This window comes from Chiloscyllium plagiosum, unplaced genomic scaffold, assembly GCF_037043375.1.
Source record: "Chiloscyllium plagiosum isolate Xiang-an unplaced genomic scaffold, Cpla_swu_hap1 HiC_scaffold_21, whole genome shotgun sequence".
Lineage (NCBI taxonomy): Eukaryota > Metazoa > Chordata > Chondrichthyes > Orectolobiformes > Hemiscylliidae > Chiloscyllium > Chiloscyllium plagiosum.
The window spans coordinates 24,338,374-24,361,685 of record NW_028270159.1 but is presented as its reverse complement, the minus strand read 5'-3'; the positions used below and the strand labels follow the sequence as shown (position 1 = coordinate 24,361,685).

General features: G+C 37.0%; 1 protein-coding gene across 5 annotated transcripts in view; it reads right to left on the bottom strand.

The window, feature by feature from the left end:
• The window catches only part of mapkap1 (MAPK associated protein 1), a 331,754-nt gene that overhangs the window by 26,199 nt on the left and 282,243 nt on the right, over window positions 1–23,312 (bottom strand). For all 5 annotated transcript variants that reach the window (XM_087998418.1, XM_087998417.1, XM_087998416.1 and 2 more), the window contains one exon: window positions 8,875–9,012. In XM_087998418.1, the coding sequence (XP_087854544.1) occupies window positions 8,875–9,012 (138 nt within the window). The remainder of the gene's footprint in view (window positions 1–8,874; window positions 9,013–23,312) is intronic.

Below are 23,312 nucleotides of genomic sequence, written 5' to 3'. Positions count from 1 at the left end.
TTTTTTCCAATGAAAATAATTCAAATCTACTCAACCTCTCCTCATAGCTAGCACCGTCCATGCCAGGCAACATCCTGGTGAACCTCCTCTGCACCCTCTCCAAAGCATCCACATCCTTTTGGTAATGTGGCGACTAGAACTGTATGCTGTATTCCAAATGTGGAGAAGATTTGATCTCACTCAGTAGCTTCAAACTATTAGCTATCACCATGACTGTTCCACTGCATCTTCCTTACAACTACAATGGCCCCATAACAGGCAAATCCCAAAGGGTTAAAAGAATAGTTTTCTGAGATAAGTTGATTGTTTGTGTGAACATGCTAGTATTGTGCAGCAAAATACTTCAACTTCTGACAGGATTATTTCATCCTAAATGCAAAGCTAAATTCAACCAATTAGAAGGCAATACAGAATCGAGAGAAGGCTACAATACTGGTGCTTAGATCAGAGTGGTGCTGGAAAAACACAGGTCAGGCAGCATCCGAGGAGCAGGAAAATCGACGTTTCGGGCAAAAGCCCTTCATCAGGAATAGAGCATTCCTGATGAAGGGCTTTTTCCCGAAACATTGATTTTCCTTCTCCTTGGATGCTGCCTGACCTGCTGTGCTTTTCCAGCACCACTCTGACCTAAACTCTGGTTTCCAGCATCTGCAGTCCTCACTTTTGCCTACACTACTGGTGCATCAATTCCAATCCATATTAACAGTTAACGTTGTTTAATATTGGGAATTTGGGTAACAACAAAAAGAAAGATGCCCCCATATCTGAAATCTTCACACAATGTTAAATGATCTTCTATGGTTGCTGGACAGTTTATTTTTAGCATGATAGCAATCATAAGTTGAAGTCATTATCCAGTCCTCATACTGTAGATGTGTGCACATGCCTATCTGTTTCAGGAATGGAGTTTTCTATGGTTCACATAAATTTCAAAACTTAGAATGAAGGAAATATTTTCTGAAAAAAATCAACAATGAATTGAAAATTTAAAAAAAAAATCAAAGGTGAATTCATATACTTAAAATGAACACTGTTGAAGAAAAAAAAATCCCTTATCTAACGCAGCTGAAGATCAAGACACATATCACAAACAGCAAATAGTAATCATGCAGCACCAGAAGTGATAGAACCGAGGTGATTTTTTATAACATAAGAACAATTCACTTGGAAAAAATCTCCAACTGCACCCATCATGACTGTTTTTCACTGGTCTAACTCAGTTTATTTTATGGTAAACGCGAGACTAACTGTATTTTTACATTAACAGAAATATCCTGCAGTTTGTTTTTAAATTCACAAATATTTCTACAAAAGAATGGGAAACTAAATACTCATGACATATTAATTAGAGCTTCCTACTGATTTCATTGTAAAAAGGGCAATTAAACATAATTATGATTTACTAGCCATTAAGATAAATTCCCAAATCGGAAATTGTCAAATAATTTAAAAAATATTTTAAAGCATTTGACAAAAAGCCCCTAGTGGTACTAATGTCCAATGTATTTTAAAAATCTCAATGAAAAAAAATCTTAATTAGATGCTCATTAGTATGTAAATACATTCATGTTTGTTAAACCGAGTAAGGACGATTCTACAGAAATCCCTATTTAAAAGTTATTACAACTAATTCAAAGCTCACCACTGGTTGGTTTACAGTTTTTTTAAAAAAAGAAAAATAATACCTTCTTATTTCAGGTGTTAGTGGTACAACATCTGGTTTAATGAGACACTTATGTTTGTTCTGACTTTTGTTATACTGGTGGCAAAATTTTAAAAAAATCACATGCATAATTTCTCTCAATCTTTCATATATAGAAATGAGCTGCTTGAACAGCTGCTCACTATTATATTGCCTTCATATGAGAGGCTAAATAGTGCATGTTGGCTGTCAATATAACAATGTGGGGTGCTTAGGACACTTGTCTCTATTCCCTGCAAGTGTACAAATACATAGAGTTATGGTTATGGTCATGAATGGAATTGACCAATTCTCTCCTTCTCTCCCAGCCCAGAAGGCCAAATTGAAGCACCTCTACTGTTAACCAAGGTCAGATTAGCCAAGTTAAAAGTGACCAGGGATTAAATTTAGGTTTTTCTTCATATGAATGATTGTGTTCACAAGGCAGCGAATTTGCTAATTTGTGTGTCAAGGGAACTAGTGTGACCTTGCGTGGAAAGTTTTCACAGGAAATTCAACATATATACACAAAATATTTTTCAAAGAATCTGCAAAGCTTAACAGTACTTTTTAATAAGTGCCTGTTTTGCCATGAAATGCTGTAATTCGTTGGCATATATTTGATTGAACAGTACTGAGATTAGTGACTTAATATGAAGAATAAGACTACATATTTAAAGGTGCTACGTATAGAGTTCGTGCTTGCCACAGTTATACACAACTGTGTTTTTATTCTTTTAATATGCTCTGATACGATCTTTTTTCAATGGCAGCTGAATTGTAAAATAAATCAATAATAATTTAATTTGTCATTCTTTCTTCCTCAAAATAAAAACAATGCAAAAACTCAACCAATCTAGTGTTGTCAGAAGATCAATAAGTCTAATATTTCCATACATATATTCTTTCCAAATATTCAGTTCTATTTCACATTTTTGATGGCGTGTACTTTAGAACGTATGCATATATATAATTCACTACAATTAGCATTCACATTAAAATGCAAGAACAACATTACCTATGGAAAAGAATTAAAAACTAAAGAAAATATGTTTTGTAACTGCATCCCTCCAAAGATGCAGTCTGATTGTTTTTACTTAAAAGCTTGATGGAAATATAAGTGTTGGAAATACTCAGTATGTCTGGCAGCATCTGTAAGGAGAGGAAGAAGTTAATACTTTGAGGCAAGTATGACTTTTTCTCGGTGAAGAGTATTAATTGACTCAAATCGTTAACTCTCTTTCTCTCTTCACAAAGACAACGAAATTTGGTGAGTCTTTCCAGGATTTCAGATTTCCAGCATCTGTAGCAACATGCCGATGTATTTTTGTATAAGTTTGGTAGCTTCCTTGTGAAGAACTCGGGGGGGGGGGGGGGGGGGGGGGGGAGGCTCAATTTCAGGAAACTGAAACAACGATCTTTTGATAAATGACAAGCTAGAGAAGTAATGACCATGGGAGGTATGAGGTAGATGAAAAATGAATGGTCTTTGGGATGCATTCATTCAGAAACTAGATTAAAAAGAAACTGTGTTAGGAAAGTACAGATAGCTATGGAAGATCAAGTTTGTTAAAATGCTGCAACATTTGGATACAAAAGACAAAGCAGGTGAAGTCAAGTACAAAATATCATCTTAAAATATTGGGATAATAGAACATAACATAATATAAAATGAACCAACAGAAATAGGATAAATTGAAACAGCAAATTCACTATATTCTATTTTTAAGAACAACAGTGAGATAATATACATTTTGCTTTGACATGGGAAATAGTGATAATTTAAAATAGGGCAGGGAAATAGGGGTATTAAGTATCAGAATTCTCTTCAGAACTATAATATCTCTCCACTAAGAAATATTTTGATACCTCTTCCAAAAGAAAAGCAGTTAGCTTCAACAGTGTTTTGCTTGATCAACAATTTTTTTTTCAATATATTAGGGAGGAAGAAAGTTGAACTGAATAACAAGGCAATATACGACAGTTCAAATTTCACTATTTTGTCGATAGTAACACATTTGACCTACCAAACATATCTGATGTGACAAGGTATGAACTTCAACAATGTTGAAATTTCTAAATAAGTGATCATAAAATAGAGATGGACCGGAAAGTGGAAAAGATTGCTTAAATCATAATACATTGCCTTTTTAAATAACACTGCATTCTAAATCAGTCACTACTAGTTGGATGGCACCAGAGTTTAAATATTATAATTAACTGCAATCCTTCCCTGTGACAAATTGACACAAAAACTTCTTATTAATACATTGGTTAAATGGCAGGGACCGCAGTGACTAGCTGTATAAGGATTAAACTATTTGCTGCAGACTACCACATCCTTTTCCTTTTTCCCCGTTACCAACTAAATCATTTTGGAATGCATTGCAGCTCACCTTGTAAATCACAGTACACCCCACTGCCACCACTACCTCACCAGTCTTGTTTTAGGAACAGATGATAAATAAATCAAAGTGCACTAAGCAGCGCTTCCACATGGCAATCGCCTCCTTCATTCCTTCTGCAGCTCATCAATCAAACTATTGTCTACTTGAAAGCCAAGGCTTGTAAATGTCATCTCCACTCAAGCCCAAGGAGAGGAAAATCAAAATGTTGCAAGGAGTTTTAATTGGATAGTGTAATTAAACTAAAAAGACCCCGGTGGACCAGCTTTGACAGGATAGCCAAGACCCTTCTTTATGGAGCTATGAAATAGTATTTGTATGAGAATAAGGTGATGTGCATCATGAGTATTTCCTGTACTTCCAATCTGGGTATTACTAGTGCTTACTACAATCTCAATTAGGTTTTGAATGAATTAAGTATTAAATCCATCAAACTCTTTATTAGCATATTTTGAAGGGAAGGAAAAATGTACCTACTCATTAGAAGACAAAATAAGCTTCCTCTATTTGCAACATCTGTAATGGGTTTAAGAAATTAGACAGAATTCTGATCTTTTTTGATATGCTTATTTCTCTCAGGATTGAAACAGTTAAATCTTATGAAGAACGACTTTTCTTTACAGAACATCATTTTAATAATTACAAGAATGTTTTTGAATAATAGAAAATAAAGAGAAAGGAAAATGAGTACAGAAGATAATTTTTCTAAAACAGATATTTACTTATTTGATTCCCTTCTTCTCTAAAATCCTTAAAGTTTAAAATAGAGGTGACTTGTTTCTAGAGCTCTACTACCCTCACAGCCATTTAGAGGTGCACAGGAACTATCAGAGTTCAGACTTCCCAACACAACCTTGCCTACTTCACTCAACTATTTATGCTACAGATCATAATTATGAATTACTTATTTCTTGTCCACTTTAATAACTAAGTAAACATGCCAATGAAAAGCACCCAAGTACCAACAATATTTTAAGTTTTTATAATTTGTATGTTTCTTTAATGGCCAGTACTTGCAAAGAAATACTCAGAGTAGAACATCATGACCGGTCAGAGTAATAAACTGAACTGAACTCCTTACCCCTGCAACAGTAGAAACAATCTTATAAATTAGAACCTGCACACACACAGATTGACACTGATGTAGCAAAGAATTAAAATAATGCCAATGTTGACTCATATTGCCAAATCAAATTGTAGGGATTTTGGAAATAAGGGACATGGACAGTACAAGGCAAAATTATTGTTTTTTAAAAAAAATCCTCAAACTCTTGTTCTATAACAAGAAGGTTAAATAATTTCAAATTATAATACAAGGAGGAAAATAATATGCTCCTTACTGTTGTAAATAGTTCCAACTAGTAAGAAATAATATATTGAACAGTTCGAGGTGGTGTGGCAAGATGTTTTTCTTTATATTATCACCAGTTGCTGCCATTCTTCTCCAATACTCTATCCAACATAGATTAAGTAGCACCATGACGGGAAATGCATCAATAGAAAAATGTGCACGTGGCTTTTACATCTTACCACAATCGACAAGTTGGCACCAGATTTCAAGTATAAATTATCTCGTCTGACAACTGATAAAGTATCCAAAAATTCCTAATGTATTAAAAAACTGGACTTACAACAAGTTAGCAATTGCTGTTCTCTGTCAAACCTATACCAGTATGTTAGCAATGATGATACAAATTATTTCTTTAAAACATTTTCTCAGTAATTTTATTGAGGTAGCTGAGGCTACTTGGTGAAGGAAAAATTGAAAGCGTTCTACTAATTTTCTGAATTTACTGCTCATATGTAGCAAGTCACAGTATTACCAGAAAGTCAATAAGCAAATTAAAATTACATTCTTTTAAAGTTTGTTTTCAGTGCAATTCATATTACAGTGAGATTCTAGGCATTAATTACACAGAATGGAGTAAATATAAGAAAGGGGCACTGGAGGGCACAACACTACATTAGCATGTGTCAAATACCTTTGGTTTTAAATGAAAACTACATAAAAGCATTTCTGCCATCAATTTTGCTATCACTAACAGCCAGCATGAATTCTGCAAGAAAAGCTATTTTCGTGCAGATGTGAAATTCAATGAAAAAGACCGACTCTTGTAGGAACATCAATCAAAACGTCGGCTGCAGTGACAGATCTCAACGGTGAGGGAGGGTTAAAGGTCACAGGTTAAGGAAAAAGCCAAGCTCTGGTTCAGCTCTAATATCTCTGCGGTGGAAGTCTTGGAAAGGTACACCCTCCTGTATTAGCCTACTATCATTAATCTTCTTGCCACCTTCTTTAGCTAGTCGAGCAGAACCGCTCAATAGAAAACTATATGATGGGGCACTCCTAGGAAGGCCCAGTCCCCATTATCAGGTTAACATTCTGTTAAGCCCCTCTGCAGCAATGGAATGATAACTCTTAAAGAGATCAAGGTCACATGATGTACTGCATGCAATTAATGACAAGTGGGATTTAACAGTAGTGCTGCCTCACAAAAGAAGAAACTGAAATGTCTTTGTTACATTTAATAGTCTGAAACAAAGCAATCTTTCATCCAGTATCAAGGTTTGACATACATATTAGCATACTAGCATCTTCCAAATGGTGTAATACAGAATGTGTTTTACTGGCTCTTGCATTAACTTTTGAGGTGGAGTGGTGGTGGCGTTCGAAGGTTGGGGGGGGGGGGTCTCAACATCATTTGCCTTTTTGACCCTCCTCTGCCTGTGTCAAAGGCATATGAAAAAACATTTTCCAACTCCTTTCAGTTCTGAGAAAAAAGTTATGCTAGAGTTGAAATGTTAACTTCATTTAACATTAGATGTTTAAATGTTTACATAGAATACACTGCCTGCAACAATAGTAGACTCACCAACTTTAAGGGCATTTAAATGGTCAATGGATAGACATATGGATGAGAATGGAATAGTATAGGTTGGATGGGCTTCAGATTGGTTCCACTGGTCGGCGCAACATCGAGGGCCGAAGGGCCTGTACTATGCTTTAACGTTCTATGTTCTAACTGTTTCTCTCTCCACAGTTGCTGCCTAACCTGCTGAGTTTCTCCAAAATTATCTGTGCTTGTTCATTACTAGTTAATGGGTCAGCAATTCTGAAAGGCAAATATAAAATAAAGCTGTGAAGTGAAACAAATAATAAAGTCCCTATATTTCAATATAGGAAGGGGATCAATGACAACATTAAACTATGGAGGGATGTAACTAAAATGTTCTTCAAAAGAAGATTAAGACTTATGCGAGTCTGTTAGCTCTGTTGGCTAGATGGCTGGTTTGTGATGCAGAAGTACAGGTTCTATTCCTGTACAACAGAGGTCAGCGTGAAGGTCCCACCTTCTCAACTCACACTTCAGGTTAAATCATTAAACATCAACTTGCATTTCTTTAGTTCCTCCAATTGCAAAAATGTCCTAAGAAACTTCACAGGTTTAATTTTTAAAAATAAGTAAGGCAAAGATGGAAATTTTCATGGGAGTGATTGAAAGCTTCTTTAAAGAGATGGATTTTAAGAACCAAAGTGCCCTTCCACTCATCCAGCCCCTCTACTTTGAATCTCTCTCTCCTTAAACTCAAGCTTCTTATGACAAGAGAAGCAGGTATTTATTTTAGTGCCCTGGTTAATCATCACCCTTAACTGAACCTCAACAAACATACCAAACACAGATTATCGATCCATTAAAATTATTGTTTGAGATATTGCTACAAGTAAAATTAAGAACTACACCGTATGGCTTATAATAGTTACATCAATTCAAACAATTCACTGTTTCCAAAATGCTTGAGATATTTTGAGGCTTGAATTAAACAAATGCATGTTTTGTTTTTAAATTTCTCAGTAAACATATTCCAACCCCCAAATGTTTATACCATTTAGAAATACTTCTCATTTTATATACGGACTTATCTTTTGGAAGTGACTATCTTATAAGCCATATGTAGCAGAGGATATAACCTCTCTGGCAGCAAGTACAAATTCTTACAGAAATCAAAAAGGTCACAAATTCATAAACAAAATAATTAATGTTTTATCATGTTAAATCCTAGTTCCCACAAGAAAGTAACTTTTTTGCTTTGCCATTCAAGAGTTCAATGCTGTGATCTGTATCATAGAAAATAAAAATCTTAATATGTCGAATTTAAAAATCAATAAACACTACTTAACATTCATATAAAATACTGAAGAACTTCTTGAAATAAATGTAAATGTTGCATCTGATCAACAAAAAAATCAAAATGAGAATATGAATGAGAAACCCAAAATCTTACATTTTTCTTATCTTCAGGCATATTAAACAAAAATCTCCAAAAACAATACACATGAAGTTAAATATCTATGTAGAGATTAAAATAGTTCTGGCTCTGATAAAGTCGAAAAGGAACACAGACTTCTCACTACAATAATTAGTGTGACTGATATAGAACTCCAATAACTGATTGGTAGTGGCAGATTATATGAAATTCTCAATTTAACAAATTTGACTGGGTTTATCACCAGTAAATTCTGATGGATTAACAGGGTACAAATGCATAGCATGAGACAAAATATTGTTCAACATTTAGATGGTTAAAAATGTAGAAGCTGATTTCAGTAAAATAATACAGATATGCGGCCAACATTCTAAAGGATAAAAAAAATTCATCATTGGCACCACTATCTTATCTAATACTAAACCTGTGGACAATACAGAGCTCTAATTTTTCCTAGTTGAGTGCATGCACTCACTCACCCAACAACACAAAGATACAGCAAATAAATGTAGTACTACATACTTGGACTCTTCTCTTCCACAAGGTCACAAGCGCAGAGTAGATCAGAATCAATTGAAATGGGTTTCTGTTTAATCCAGAACTTGGTGCTGGCCTTCTGATTAGTAACAGGGTCTATCTCCACCTTTTCTCCCGAGATACCTGTGAATCAGTGGGGATATAAACCAGTGGGCTGTGTCAGTGATTTTATATCAACCATTTGACACACTTTATAAATCTTAATGGAGTGAACACAAAGTGCTCTGTTAAGCCTTCCAAAATTCAGCTTTTTTTTTTGCAGTGTATCAAGTGAGTGCTGAATGTAGAAGCAGATTTCTGCACCACCAAATAAATAAAAATGATTAGAATATCTGAACTGGATTCTGTACTTTTCAAAACAGCACAGTGGTACAGTATTCTACATTTTGGCACCTGTTAAATTGTTATATTCAGCCGAACAGGAATAAGATCTCAAATTAATATGGGATAGCTATGCAAACAAACATCAGTCATTGCACAGAATGGAGGGATGCTATTTAAAAGTAATATTTCACCAAATTCTCATTCAATTGTGGTTTCATGATAGTACTGTAATTATAATATTCATGAAACACAAAAGCCATTACCTCTTAACACATTATATAAATACAGAGAAGCATATTAAAAGTAGCAAGAAAATGCAAACTTTGAAATGTGTCATCCAGATCCTGAGACAAATGGTACTGAAATACATGAAATCAAAAGAGAAAATGCTGGAAAATCTCAGCAGGTCTGGCAGCATCTGTAAGGAGAGAAAAGAGCTGACGTTTTGAGTCTAACTGACCCTTTGTCAAAGCTGAGAACACAGGGTCAGTGAGCATTGACAAAGGGTCAGTTAGACTCGAAACGTCAGCTCTTTTCTCTCCTTACAGATGTTGCCAGACCTGCTGAGATTTTCCAGCATTTTCTCTTTTGGTTTAAGATTCCAGTGTCCGCAGTAATTTGCTTTTATCCAGTTAAATAAATGACTTGTATATTATATATACACACATACAGATACATATATAGACATGTACTTTTTGTGGTTACTCATGAAATGTCAAATCAAACTTAGCAGGAATCTTGCTAGCTAGCAGTTTTGATCGTGCATGATGATTGACTAGAATGAGGATGAACTGACAGCAAACAAAAAGTGCCATGGTGTGGAAATAGAAAAAATGTCACAACATAACTATGTCCTAATTTAAGTAACAGATTTTCCATCACTCATCTGTGGGGACAACGTTCATGTGAAAGTTTTATATTAATGCACAGTAGAATCTTGCATGCATTATACTCAAACTCCTATAGCCTGTTACTTAAGTATCATACAAATAAAACTTGAAAATATTTCAGAGGAGGCAAAATGTCCACCACGTTGTAAGGGCATTAGTTATCAGATCAATTTCACTTCTCAAGTAGAAACAAACCTGTTACTACTGTGTCAGATTTATTCTGTTCAAACTGCAATTTCCTTTTTGACCAAAGCATCCTTCTTGTGAAGAAATGCACGGCTAACCATTCCTCATCTCAGTAGCAATATGAAACCTGAATTTACTTTTCCCAAACTTAAATATAAATATCTTTAAAATGGTATTTGCTATCATTTTCAACTTCAAGCTGCTATTTAAAACTTTCAAACTAACTTGCATTTAGTTTCTGACTTTCTCATTTAGCACATAACTATTTTTCTTAACATATGGATAGCAACAGAGACAAAATAGTTTGGAGATCTGGAAAATACTCAACATAAAAGCCTGGCTGTTTGAATATTGGGATCAGACTAAAATTGATGTAAACTTGAAGTGAGAATATAAGTCACAAAAACAACAGCAACATAAATCATTAGCAAGAGAGGCAACAGTAAAATGCTTTATAATACTTCAGTCAATTTTAACATGAAATTAGTCTCAGACTTTCAATGGGATCGATAGTATTTTTGTTCTTGTGGTCAGATGAATAGCATTTTCTGGTTTCATTTTCATATAATAATAGGCAGTAAAACTATTGAAATGTTTGAATAACATTTGAAGGATGAATGAACTTAATATTTACCTAAAAACGTCATCAGATTCCAAGAGCAGTCACTGTTCTTAAATGTAAACATGGCAGCTGAAAATTGGATAAGTTGTCTCAAAAAGCCAATGAATCAATTACATTTTTTTTTGGTGCTTTTTGAAAAAGGAGGGATATTGGTCAGGACAGAAAGGTAACTTTGTGCTCTTCATTTAATAGTGGCACAGGGGGCTACCAAAGCAGACAGATGGAGTTTAGATTTAATATTTAATTTGCAAGAATGTATCTGCTGCAATGCCACACTGCTTCGGCATCGTACTTACGAAACAGACCACGTCAAAGTACCCAAATCTTAAGTGAAGCTCTCTCTACCGATAATCATCTGACACAGACGAAAGTACTTGTTACCAACGGAATCGAGCTGATATTTAAAATTATATATTCTACGTAAGTCACAGAAATCAAAATTTACACTACAAAGTGATTCATTATAAATTGATATATCTGAGGAAAAAATAACAAAAGAATAAATATTTTATTTCTTTTCAGAAATTTTCAAGATGACAGGAAGCTGGCTACCTCTGCAGATTTTAAAGTGAATACTATTCTGCTGTTTTAACATGACTATTAATCCACTTCAATGAATACGTGCATTAAAGCTATTTTTGTGCTCACATAAGTAACAAATATACGTATTTTAAATGTAATATGAACAACCCACTTCGATATTTATAAAACAAAATTATGAGAATCTATAACACTGATTTAACATGCAAAAGGAAAGTCTTATTCCATAAGTAAGAGACATTATTCTTCTTGCAGAATACAAATAAACTCAAAAGCTGTTAGAGACAGATGGCAAATAGTTTCTGCATAGATTTGACTGATGTTTGCCTGACCACCATTAAACACAGCATCTTGTTTTAATCAATGATGGCAACTTTACATGCATAGCAATTCTTGCATTCCAAAAATAACTTATCATGTCAAGTATTGAGAAGTGGAGATTTTAATATAGTAATGAACTTGCATTCAAATATAAAAACAAAGTGTTGGAGATGGTGATTATATTCAAAGTCTGTGAGAAGATTTGTAGCTCGGGTGCTCGTTGTTGTGGTTCTGTTCACCGAGCTGGGAATTTGTGTTGCAGACGTTTCGTCCCCTGTCTAGGTGACATCCTCACTGCTTGGGAGCCTCCTGTGAAGCGCTTCTGTTATCTTTCCTCCGGCATTTGTAGTGGTTTGAATCTGCCGCTTCCGGTTGTCAGTTCCAGCTGTCCGTTGCAGTGATCGGTATATTGGGTCCAGGTCGATGTGCTTATTGATTGAATCTGTGGATGAGTGCCATGTCTCTAGGAATTCCCCGGCTATTCTCTGTTTGGCTTGTCCTATAATAGTAGTGTTGTCCCAGTTGAATTCATGTTGCTTGTCATCTGCGTGTGTGGCTACTAAGGATAGCTGGTCGTGTCGTTTCGTGGCTAGTTGATGTTCATGGATGCGGATTGTTAGCTTCTTCCTTTTGTCCTATGTAGTGTTTTGTGCAGTCCTTGCATGGGATTTTGTACACTACATGAACACCAACTAGCCACGAAATGACACGACCAGCTATCCTTAGTAGCCACACACGCAGATGACAAGCAACATGAATTCGACTGGGACAACACTACTATTATAGGACAAGCCGAACAGAGAACAGCCAGGGAATTCCTAGAGGCATGGCACTCATCCACAGATTCAATCAATAAGCACATTGACCTGGACCCAATATACTGACCACTGCAACGGACAGCTGGAACTGACAACCGGAAGCAGCAGATTCAAACCACGACAAATGCCTGAGGAAAGATCACAGGAGCGCTTCACAGGAGGCTCCCAAGCACTGAGGATGTCACCTAGACAGGGGACGAAATGTCTGCAACACAAATTCCCAGCTCGGCGAACAGAACCACAACAACATGATTATATTTTAGACTTCCATCGCATTTTCATAAAATAATTCAACTTATTTCCACTCTTATTTCACAGAACTACCTATTAAATAGACAAGAAACACAAGATTATGTATTGCTTACCCACAACTTCGTCAGAATAGCCTGATCTATTCATATGAATGTAAAATGAGGTGACACCTTAACACTGAAAGTTTGTCTTTAATCAATTGCTATTTGGAGAAAGACAACCGATTCATTTTTTTTATGACAGCTGTAATTCTCATCAAGGCAGAAAGATAACATTAAGTAACAAGATGTAGAAACTTAAGCTGTAGTCTGATCATTAATAGTTTAAGAATACAATCTTTATCTCAATAAATGAAATTATTGTATAGTTAATTACCTAGATCACTTCAAACACTACTTTCACCTTTTCTCCACTTTCCAAGAGATAGGTTACAAAATAAATCTTGCAAATTTTTTTTAAAAAATTGCTCGAGCATTTTTTGTGTGATTTAAAAAAATACCGTCAGAGCAGTAACATACTATTTACAGTAGTAAAATTCCCCAAATTAGAAAAATATATTCAAAATTTAGACTACGGTCCAGAAACTTCAGGAATCACAGAAGCAGTCAATACTGTTAATGTACCTTGTTAATTTGATGGGATTTGTCAGGTAACTCCACTGGAAAATTATATAAAACTGTTCCAGATGAACAGATGATAGTGACATGAATTAAACTGATAGAACAATACCAGAATATAAACCAGAAATGACACCTAAAGTGGCTGTTGATTTATTGCCATCCTGAGTTTGGTTCTGGGCTTCCATGTATATTAGTGCTACAAATCTGGGTCCATTTAGCAGTGAGATGCTCGTACATACATCACCAGCTCCTGCTCCAAGCCAAGGTCATTCCCCATTGCATCAATCTTTTCAGAAAAGGCTACTCCACCACTCTACTAGTTGTTAGCTATTTCAGCTTTGATTTTTTTTGGAAGGACTTGAGGGATGAGGGAAGTTTAAGGAGTGGGGTGGGGGGGGGGGTGGGGGGTTGGTAGTTGAAATAAAGAAACAAAAAAGCATAGCAACATTGATTCTACTAATACTTCTTGAATTTTCCTTCATTTTAAACACTGCTGAATTATTTGTTTGATTTAAAAAGCTTGCTTTTTAATTCCTTTGGCTATTTATGTTTTTTGCAAAAATATATGCCAGTGATAGAAAACTCTTCTTCCTGTGTTCAAAAGCTGAGTGTGCTCTTAATATATTTACAAAATCCTTAAAAATTCAGCTCAAATGGAACAAAATCATATTGCTTCTGTAGCTAGCACAAGTAGTCACTTGGTCAGTAAGAATATATGCTTTATGTACTTTCTTCAAAGTTTTCTTTAGTGTTAGCATGTCTGTACAGTCTACGAACAGCACATTTTTAAAATGTCAAAATAATTCTAGTGGTTTCAATAATCGTGAATAATATTTATTTTTGTGGGAAAAAAACCCACTTTCTTTTGCACTAAACATAGCTGCCTCTTCAAGAAGTTTGCCTGATTAAAACTGTTCCTTATTCTCAGCAAAGCATTTGTAGGTTACCTATTATATATCGTCCAAGGTTTCTTTCTGCCTTCCCCATTCTTTATTTTCCAGGAAGTCAGGCCTTTCTAAAGGACTGAAGGTTAAGGTACTGCAGTTTTAATGGTGAAAATATCCTTAGGAAGGGGTGATGGGGTAGGGAAAATTAAATCAGAATCCTTGGACTTCAGAACTCACACTTTAAACTAAAAATGGCATTGTTAAAAGGAATTTAAGTATTACCTGAAAAATTAAGTAGTTCTTTGACAACTAATACTTTAAGGTTATTTTCATCATTAAGACTGCAGCACCTTAAACCTTCAGTGCTTTAGAAAGGCTTGATTTCCTGGAGAATAAAGAGTTGGGAAGGCAGAAAGATAATATCCTGAGGAAGGGGTGCAGTAGGGAAAATTCAATTAGAATCTTTGGACTTTAGAACACAAGCTACAAACTAAAAATGGCAGACATTGTTAAAAGGAATTGAAGTATTACCTTAAAAATTAAGTTAAAAATCACACAACACCAGGTTATAGTCCAACAGGTTTATTTGGAAGCACTAGCTTTCGGAGTGCTGCTATTTCATCAGATAGTTGTGGAAGATGAGATCATTTTACTCAGGATTTATAGCCAAAGGAATCCAATGTCACTGAGAAGTGCTACATTAAACAATTTTAGATTAAAACTTTCATCATTTATAAAGGGATATGCTGGTTTCTGTTCTTTCATATGTAAATCTCAGAGCTTCTTCTAAATTACATTCTCATGATAGTTCAGCTTTTCTAACAATAGGTGTGAAATCTGTGTCCCAATGTTTAGTCAGATTGACAAGCCCTCTGCATAGTTTTACATGGATTCATGCAGTTTTTGAGCAAACTAAAATGCAATTCCGCAAAAACAAATTCATTCCATAGACTTACATGCGCTCGTGTGTCAGAGTGACAGAGTGTGTGCGCATGTGGGTGTGAGCACACATGATTGAATGCCTGTAAGCTTGGTTAAGAGTGTCTGTGTGTGTGTGTCTGTGTCTGTCTGTGTGTGTAAGTGAGTGAGAGTGAGAGATAGTGTGTGTGTGAGAGAGAGACAGACCGAGAGAGAGAGACAGACAGAGAGAGAGAGAGACAGAGAGAGAGAGAGAGAGAGAGAGAGAGAGAGAGAGAGAGAGAGAGAGAGACAGACAGACAGACAGAGAGAGAGAGACAGAGAGAGAGAGAGAGACAGAGAGAGAGATGGAGTATGTGTCTGTGAGAGGGTGCATGTGTGGGTGAAAATGCAGGGATGTCTGTGTGTGCATATGAGACAGAGAGCTTGTGTATGAGGTCTGTGTGGGTGTGCAAGTATGGAGTGCGAGTGAGTGAGAGTTATCGTGCAGTGGGATAACCTGTAATGTGACATGAACCCAAAGTCCCGGTAGAGGCCATTCCCATGGGTACCAAACTTTGTTATCAGCCTCTGCTCAGCCATTCTGCGTTGATGCTTGTCTTGAAGTCCGCCTTGGAGAACGGTCACCCGAATGTCCGAGGTCGAATGTCCTGGACCGCTGACGTGTTCCCCGACTGGGAAGTGTGCGGTATCCATTCATTCTTTGTCGTAGCGTCCGCTCGGTCTCGCCAATGTACCACGCCTCAGGGCATCCTTGCTGACAGCATATGAGATAGACCACGTTGGCCAAGTCACATGAGTACTCACCGTGTACATGGTAGGTGATGTCCCCACGTGTAATGGCATTACCCATGTCGATACTTTGACACGTCTTGCAGCAGCTGCCACAACAGGGTTTGTATGGTGTTGTTCTGAAGGCTGGGCAGTTTGCTGCGCATAATGATCGGTTTGAGGTTTGGTGTTTGATTAAAGGTGAGAAGTCTTGGCGAGGTGCTCATCCTCATCGATAATGTGTTGAAGGCTGCAAAGAACACAGCGTAGTCGTTCGACTCCCTGGAAATACTGGACAACGAAGAGTATCCTATCTGTTGCAGCCTATGTTTGTCTCCTGAAGAGGTCGTTAGTTTCTTGCTGTGGCACGTCAGAACTGGTGGTCGATGAGTTGAGCATCATACCCTGTTCTTACGAGGATATCCTTGAGCACTTTCACGTTCCTCCTCATCTGAGCAGATTCTTTGTATGCAGAGGACCTTTTCGTAGGGATGGCTGTTTTAATATGCCTTCCAAAAAAACACAAAGCCAGCACACTAGGACATCCCATCGTATCAGGCAATGGGACCCTATGTGAGAACCTCGCTGGCTATGTTGAAGGCACCTTGAAACCCATTGCACAGGGGACCCTCCGCTTCTGTCACAACACTACAGATTTCTTACAGAAACTCAGCACCAACAGACCAGTAGAACTGGGAACATTCCTTGTTACAATGTCACTCTACAACAGCATCCCCCACAATGACGACCTCAGGGCAACAGCCTCAATACTCAATATCAACAACTGCCAATCTCCAAGCTCCAATCTACAACTCACCCGCTTCATCCTCGACCACAACATTTTCACCTTTGACAACCAGTTTTTCATTCAGACACACACAACAGCCATAGGGACCAAATTTGCACCCCAATATGCCAATATTTTCATGCACATGTTCAATCAAGACTTCTTTTCTGCACAGGACCTCCAACCAACACTATACACCAGATATATTTGACATTTTCTTCCTCTGGACCTATGACAAGCAGTCACTGAAACAACTATACAGTGATATCAATGAGTTTCATCCAACCATTAGACTTACCATGGACTACTCTTTAGTTTCTGTCTCATTCTTAGATATGTATTTCCATCAAGGATGGGCACCTCACTGTACTGCAAATCTATGGATAAAGTCATGATGCTACACTTCTCCAGCTTCCACCCAAAACATATTAAAACAGATTTCAATTTTGAAATCTAATACTGATCTTGCTTTTATGCACCCTTTTTGTATTCCTTGTTCTATTCCCCTAATGTATTTTATATGGTATGGTCTGCCTGTACTGCATGCAAAACAGGTCACTGTACTTAGGTACGTATGACAATAATAAATCAAATCAAATGTTTATTGCTTGCCCTTCCTTCCCTATTTGGCAAGATCTTTTTCAGAATTGATTACTTTCAATCACTTTGAAAAACAAAATGGAACCTTACTTTAAGCATCTCAATGGATACCTTTCATACATCTGTCTTTTATTCGAATATATTTATGGTCATATTGTATATCTGAACATCCTAAGCATGTGAAAAAGGCTCAAGAGTTATTGAAATATGGTTTCACCAAGACAAAAGTGATAAATAGCAGCTAACTTGCACACAGGATCCAACAAATAGCAAAGACAGAAATGACAAAGTCATTTGTTTTTGCCAAAACACCTGCCAACTCATAAAATAATTCTCAAGTATGGCATGTGAACAAATGAGGGCCTCAGCCTATTTGAATGGCCACATCTCTGACAATGCAGGACTGCCTTTGTATTCAATCAAGGAGAATCCAGAAGTCCTGGAGTAGGTTTCATCCCAAAATTTGCCATATTTTGATATATATTGGCTACCTTAAGCATACTTTGTAATCAACAGGTTTGAACTTGATTAGATTTTCTCAGTTTTGTTAAATAACCTGGCAAAAAAACCTTTCCATTATCACTGTTACATAAATGCCATGTGACCCAAGTACAAACCTTGAGGGCTTTAGCAATACCAACAAAAATGCATGAATTTCAACTTGTGACAGAACCTTACTCCACCTCCCAAAAAGATTTGGGGAGTGGGGAAGGACCTCCATTGCAGAAAATCAATAATGCATTGATGAAGCAGGTTTACTGGCCTGAATTCTTTCTCATTCAATTTTTTTTGTGTGCTAACAGCAATGCAGACCAGGAATTGACAATTATAGATGACGTTGTCAGCTGAGATGTTTAAAATAAGGTTTCATTTTGTTTTTCAAAGTGATTGAAAGTAATCAATTCTGAGAATGATCTTGCCAAACAGTGAAGAAAGGGCAAGCAATAAGCCTCTGACAGTGTGGTACATTAATATATGGCCCTGTAACAATTACAAAGTGGCAATATAAATATTTTTGTATTTTTACCTGAAGAACTGTTGAACAGAAACCACTGTTCATGAGTTTTCTGTTCATGGAAGAGAAGTTAAAAAGGAAGAAACGATATCATATTATTCTTGCTCACCCTAATCCATAGGGATCAAACTAGGAATAGACAATTATATTGGGGAAAAAAAAGCATCTGAGTGTTAGAACTTTCATATGGAATGGCATAGAATGGTACCTAAAGTTGCGGGGAGTAATATTGTTGTAAATAAGTTGGAAAAAAAAAGTTCTTTTCATTCATTCATGGAATGTGGGCCTTGCTGGCTAGGCCATCATTCACTGTCCATCTTGAAACACTACAGTTCTTGAGGTGTAGGATCATCCATGATACTGCAACAAAGTCAGTTACAGGATTTTGACCCAGCAGCAGTGAAGGAATAGTGATATTGTTTATAGTGAAATATATTTTTTAAAGCGAGAAGATACTGCTGATCATCTTTCATGGAAAAGTTCTTGATGGCATCCTTAATGAAGCTCACCACAAATAATTAAGCTCTTAGTCCAAATCACTTAATTTACCTGGGCGGCATGGTGGCTAAGTGGTTAGCACTGCTACCTTCATCAGGTCATTCCCGATGAAGAGCTCATGCTCGAAACGTCAACTCTCCTGCTCCTTGGGTGCTGCCTGGCCTGCTGTGCTTTTCCAGCAGCACACGTTTCGACTCTGATCTCGATCATCTGCAGTCCTTACTTTCTCCTAAATTGCCCAGAATGTTCAGGAATGTGTAGGTTAGGTGAATTAGTCAGAGGAAATTTCAAGTAATAGGTTAGGGGAAAGGGTCTGTGTGGGTTACTTTTCGGAGGGTCGGTGTGGACTTGCTGAGCCAAATGGCATGTTTCCACACTGTAGGGATTCTATGATATTATCTGTGCTCAGTTTCAGAATGTGATAAGTTTGAGGGGAAGATCAATTTTCAATACTCAGGATCATGATTCGCCAATGGCCAGACATGGTCATTGCTCAAGGCAGGGGAACAGACTTGTAAATTATAGAATTTTCATTCTATCAAATTATTCAATCTTGAACTACATTTTCTTCAAACCTTCGGTTTTGAGCATGTAGAAAAGATTGAATATGTAACACACTAATACTTTGTCATCAATATTTCCTGTAAGCTTTGCACTTGTGACTTTGCAATAGCCTGGAAACTACCCGGTAAATCACCTTCACGTGTAAATACTATGTAAAATGCATGCAAAAAGAAGTTGGTGTATCATGCTGAAAAAGAACTGACACTACCATAATTTTTTTCTATGCAGGGCACATTGGCAGTCATTATAATTCATGCGATTTTTAGGAACAAATATAAATGTTAACAATTTTAAAATTTAGATAAGGATTTGATAACTAATATACTAACAGAAAAATTCACTGAAATGACAAACTTGAAATGATCGAAACTTGAAATGATCAATGAATTATTAATTCAAGCTCTGGTGACAAATTTACTTTTCTAAAGTACAATATTTGTAAACACAGAAGCTGTTTGAAAAGACACTGCTTTGCCTGTGCATTAATTTCATCATGAATATCAAACCCATTGGACAAGATTCAGATATGTTTATATTTACCATTTGGTACACTGTACCTTATATAAAACACACAGGGAATTAAAATATGACTGAAACGTCACATTTGTAAGCAGACTGAAAGGTGCATTAACCCCTGAAAGCTGTTTTCACAGGTCAGTCCCATCAGTACTAAACAAGTTGAACCATTTGTTTCACCTAACAGCTCCACTCCCCTTATGTCATTTATCTTTAGTGATAAGGGATGACCTTTTCAAGCGCTCTGTTCTGATAGCTTCCAGACACAGAGGAAAGAAATTCTCCTCAAAGCAACCTGGCAGCAATTGGCAAAAAATAACGTGAGCTTGGCAAAATGGTTTCTGCTTTTGAATGGTGAATGGAATACAAGAGTATCACTGTGGTTAAAAACTCAAGTGGATATCACATTCAAAATACTTTGCCATACCACTTGGCACTAACAAAATAAGACGAGATGTCAGAGGAATAACAACAATTAGGCCTAGTTTTATCAATATTGGAATAAGCTATTTTAATGTATAGAAGCATAGAACAGTTATGGCACAGAAAGAACCAATTCAGCCTATCGAACCCATGCTGATTCTATGTAAAATCAATTTAGGTAGTTCCATATTCCTTTCCTCATATTTATGTAACTGTTTTTCCCCTTCAGGTGCCAATCCAAAACTACTTTTATCATCACGACTGAATGTTTTCACTACACTTTCAGGATGTGCATTTCAAATTGTAAACATGCACAAATAAAAACGGTTCATCTCATGTTGCCTTTAATTCCTTCACAAATCACTGAAAATGTATGCTCTGATTCTTGACTGCTGATACCCTTATTCCTTTAGTGCTTCTCATCTTCAAATGTTTAATTTCCTTTTAAAAGTTATTGCTTTGGAAATTATTGATCTAACAGCCATGTAATGCATTTCACGTTTCAACAGCATTTTGCGGGACACCGTCATTAGGTTTTGCCGCTGAAATATAATTCACTACCCTCACAAGCTTGTAAATACATATGTAAAATTCATTACTGATCTGTACTAGTTAGAAAGCAAATTATATTCAAAATAAGACAGCAACTCGTATTCATGTTCAGCACAATTTTCCAAAGTATTAATATGTCACCAATATCAATGGACATTATTGATAATACTCTGCAAATATTACATTCATAACTTATTTAATATATGTTTGCCTGGATTTGTTCATTTGCCAAAATGTTGTCTTCAAAATTTGCAAGTCAGAATTATGGGCAATGTCACAGCCCGGTTTCAAATCAAGTGTTATAAGAACTGAACAAAAGAGGTCAAAATCTATAATATCTCACTTCTGCGATTAAATTTCAGGGAACAAACTAATGGTTACGAGATGCAGAAAGTTGTCAGTAACTGTCAATATTGTGAAGAGGAAGAAGATGGTGAGTGCTGTTCTTGTGATGTGCTCAAATAAGTAAAACATCTTCTATTGAATTCTTACGTGATAGCTTTTTTTTGAAGAAGAGAGCTTTAGAATGTTTGTAATGCCGTCACTGATAATCTACAATTTTTGCCAACAGACACTAAGTTCAGTTTTGCTCAGTGGAAACACCTTATTTCACTTAGCTTTGCTGAAGTAATTAAATCCCAACATTGAGGATTCTGGGTAATCCAAGATGGAGGACGGGAAAAATTTCTGGCTGTAACACCTGCGTCTTTTTTGAGGTATTGTAGGTGTTGGCGAGGATTTCCTCGAATTCCAGGAGCAGCGATTACGGTTTTATATGTTGTTGCATTGTTTTGGAACTTTGGGAAAAAAAAGTCAAAACAACAGCAGTTTTAAAAGGGAGAAGAGCAGACAAAGGAAGCACATGGTGAAGACAGTGCAGGAGACAGAGAGAGGGAGAACCTGCACAGTTACCGCCTTTGCCGTTTGGATTCGTGTATCGCTGTACATCGGAGTGCATCTGGGAAAATTAACAAACAGTGAAATTCACAACTGATCTTGGCGGAACTGTTTGGCAAAGTTCACAGCACAGAAGCAGATATGTGTATTTTTTTTAAGTGGGACCTACAGAAAGACTGCAGTAGTGAGTAGAGTGGGTTCTTTCTTGATTATATGCTTTTTGAGATATGTCTCTTGACTAATAAGCCATAACTATTAACTTAAATGGGACAATGTTTTGTAGAGGAATAAGACGGTGTTATTTTCTGGATCTGTACATTGTGAAGGAGCAAAAATGGCCTTTCATAGAGTGATATGTACTTTTTTGACAGATGTGGGAATTTAAGGGTTACTACGGATTATATCTGCAATAAATGCTGTTGATTCCTGAAGAAGGGCCTGTGCCCGAAACGTCGAATCTCCTGTTCCCTGGATGCTGCCTGACCTGCTGTGCTGTTCCAGCAATAAAGTTTCAACTGCAAATCTTATCAGATCGAATGGATCGGTTAGAGAGACAGTTAGAAGCAATGAGGAATTTGCAACAGCAACTGTATATGATGGATGGCAGTTATAGGAGGGGGGGGGGGGGGGGGGGGGGAGGGAAGTCTCAGATACAGACACATAGATGGGTTAACTCCAAGAAAGGTGAGAGGGGTAGGCAGCTAGTGCAGGAGCCTTCTGTGGCTATACCCATTTCAAACAAGTATGCTGTTTTGGAAAATGTAGGGGGTGATGGATTCTCAGGGGAACGTAGCACAAACAGCCAAGGTTTTGGTATTGAGACTGGCTCTAATGCAATGACGGGTATGTCGGGTTCCAAGAGATCAATTGTGTTAGGGGACAGGCTAGTCTGAGGTACAGGCAGACGTTTCTGTGACCAGCAGTGAAAAAATCTGAATGGTGAGTTGTTTCCTGGTACCAGAATGAAGGATGTCTCAGAGAGGGTGCAGAATGTTCTCACTGGGAGAGGGGCCAACAAGGGGTCATTGTCCACATTGGAACCAACGACATAGGAAGGGAAAAGGTTGAGATTCTGAACGGTGATTACAGAGAGTTAGGCTGAAATTTAAAAAGGAGGTCCCGAGAGTAGTAATATCTGGATTACGCCCACTGTTATGAGCTAGTGAGGGCAGGAGTAAGAGGATAGAGCAGAAGAATGCATGGCTGAGGAGCTGGTGTATGGGAGAAGGATTCATATTGTTGGACCATTGGAATCTCTTTTGGGGTTGAAGTGACCTGTACAAGGAGGACAGATTACACCTAAAGTGGAAGGGGACTAATATACTGGCAGGGAGATTCGCAAGCTGGGGGTGGGGTGGTGGGACTCAGGGAGATAGTGAGAAAAGAGATCAATCTGAGACTGGTACAGTTGAGAACAGAAGC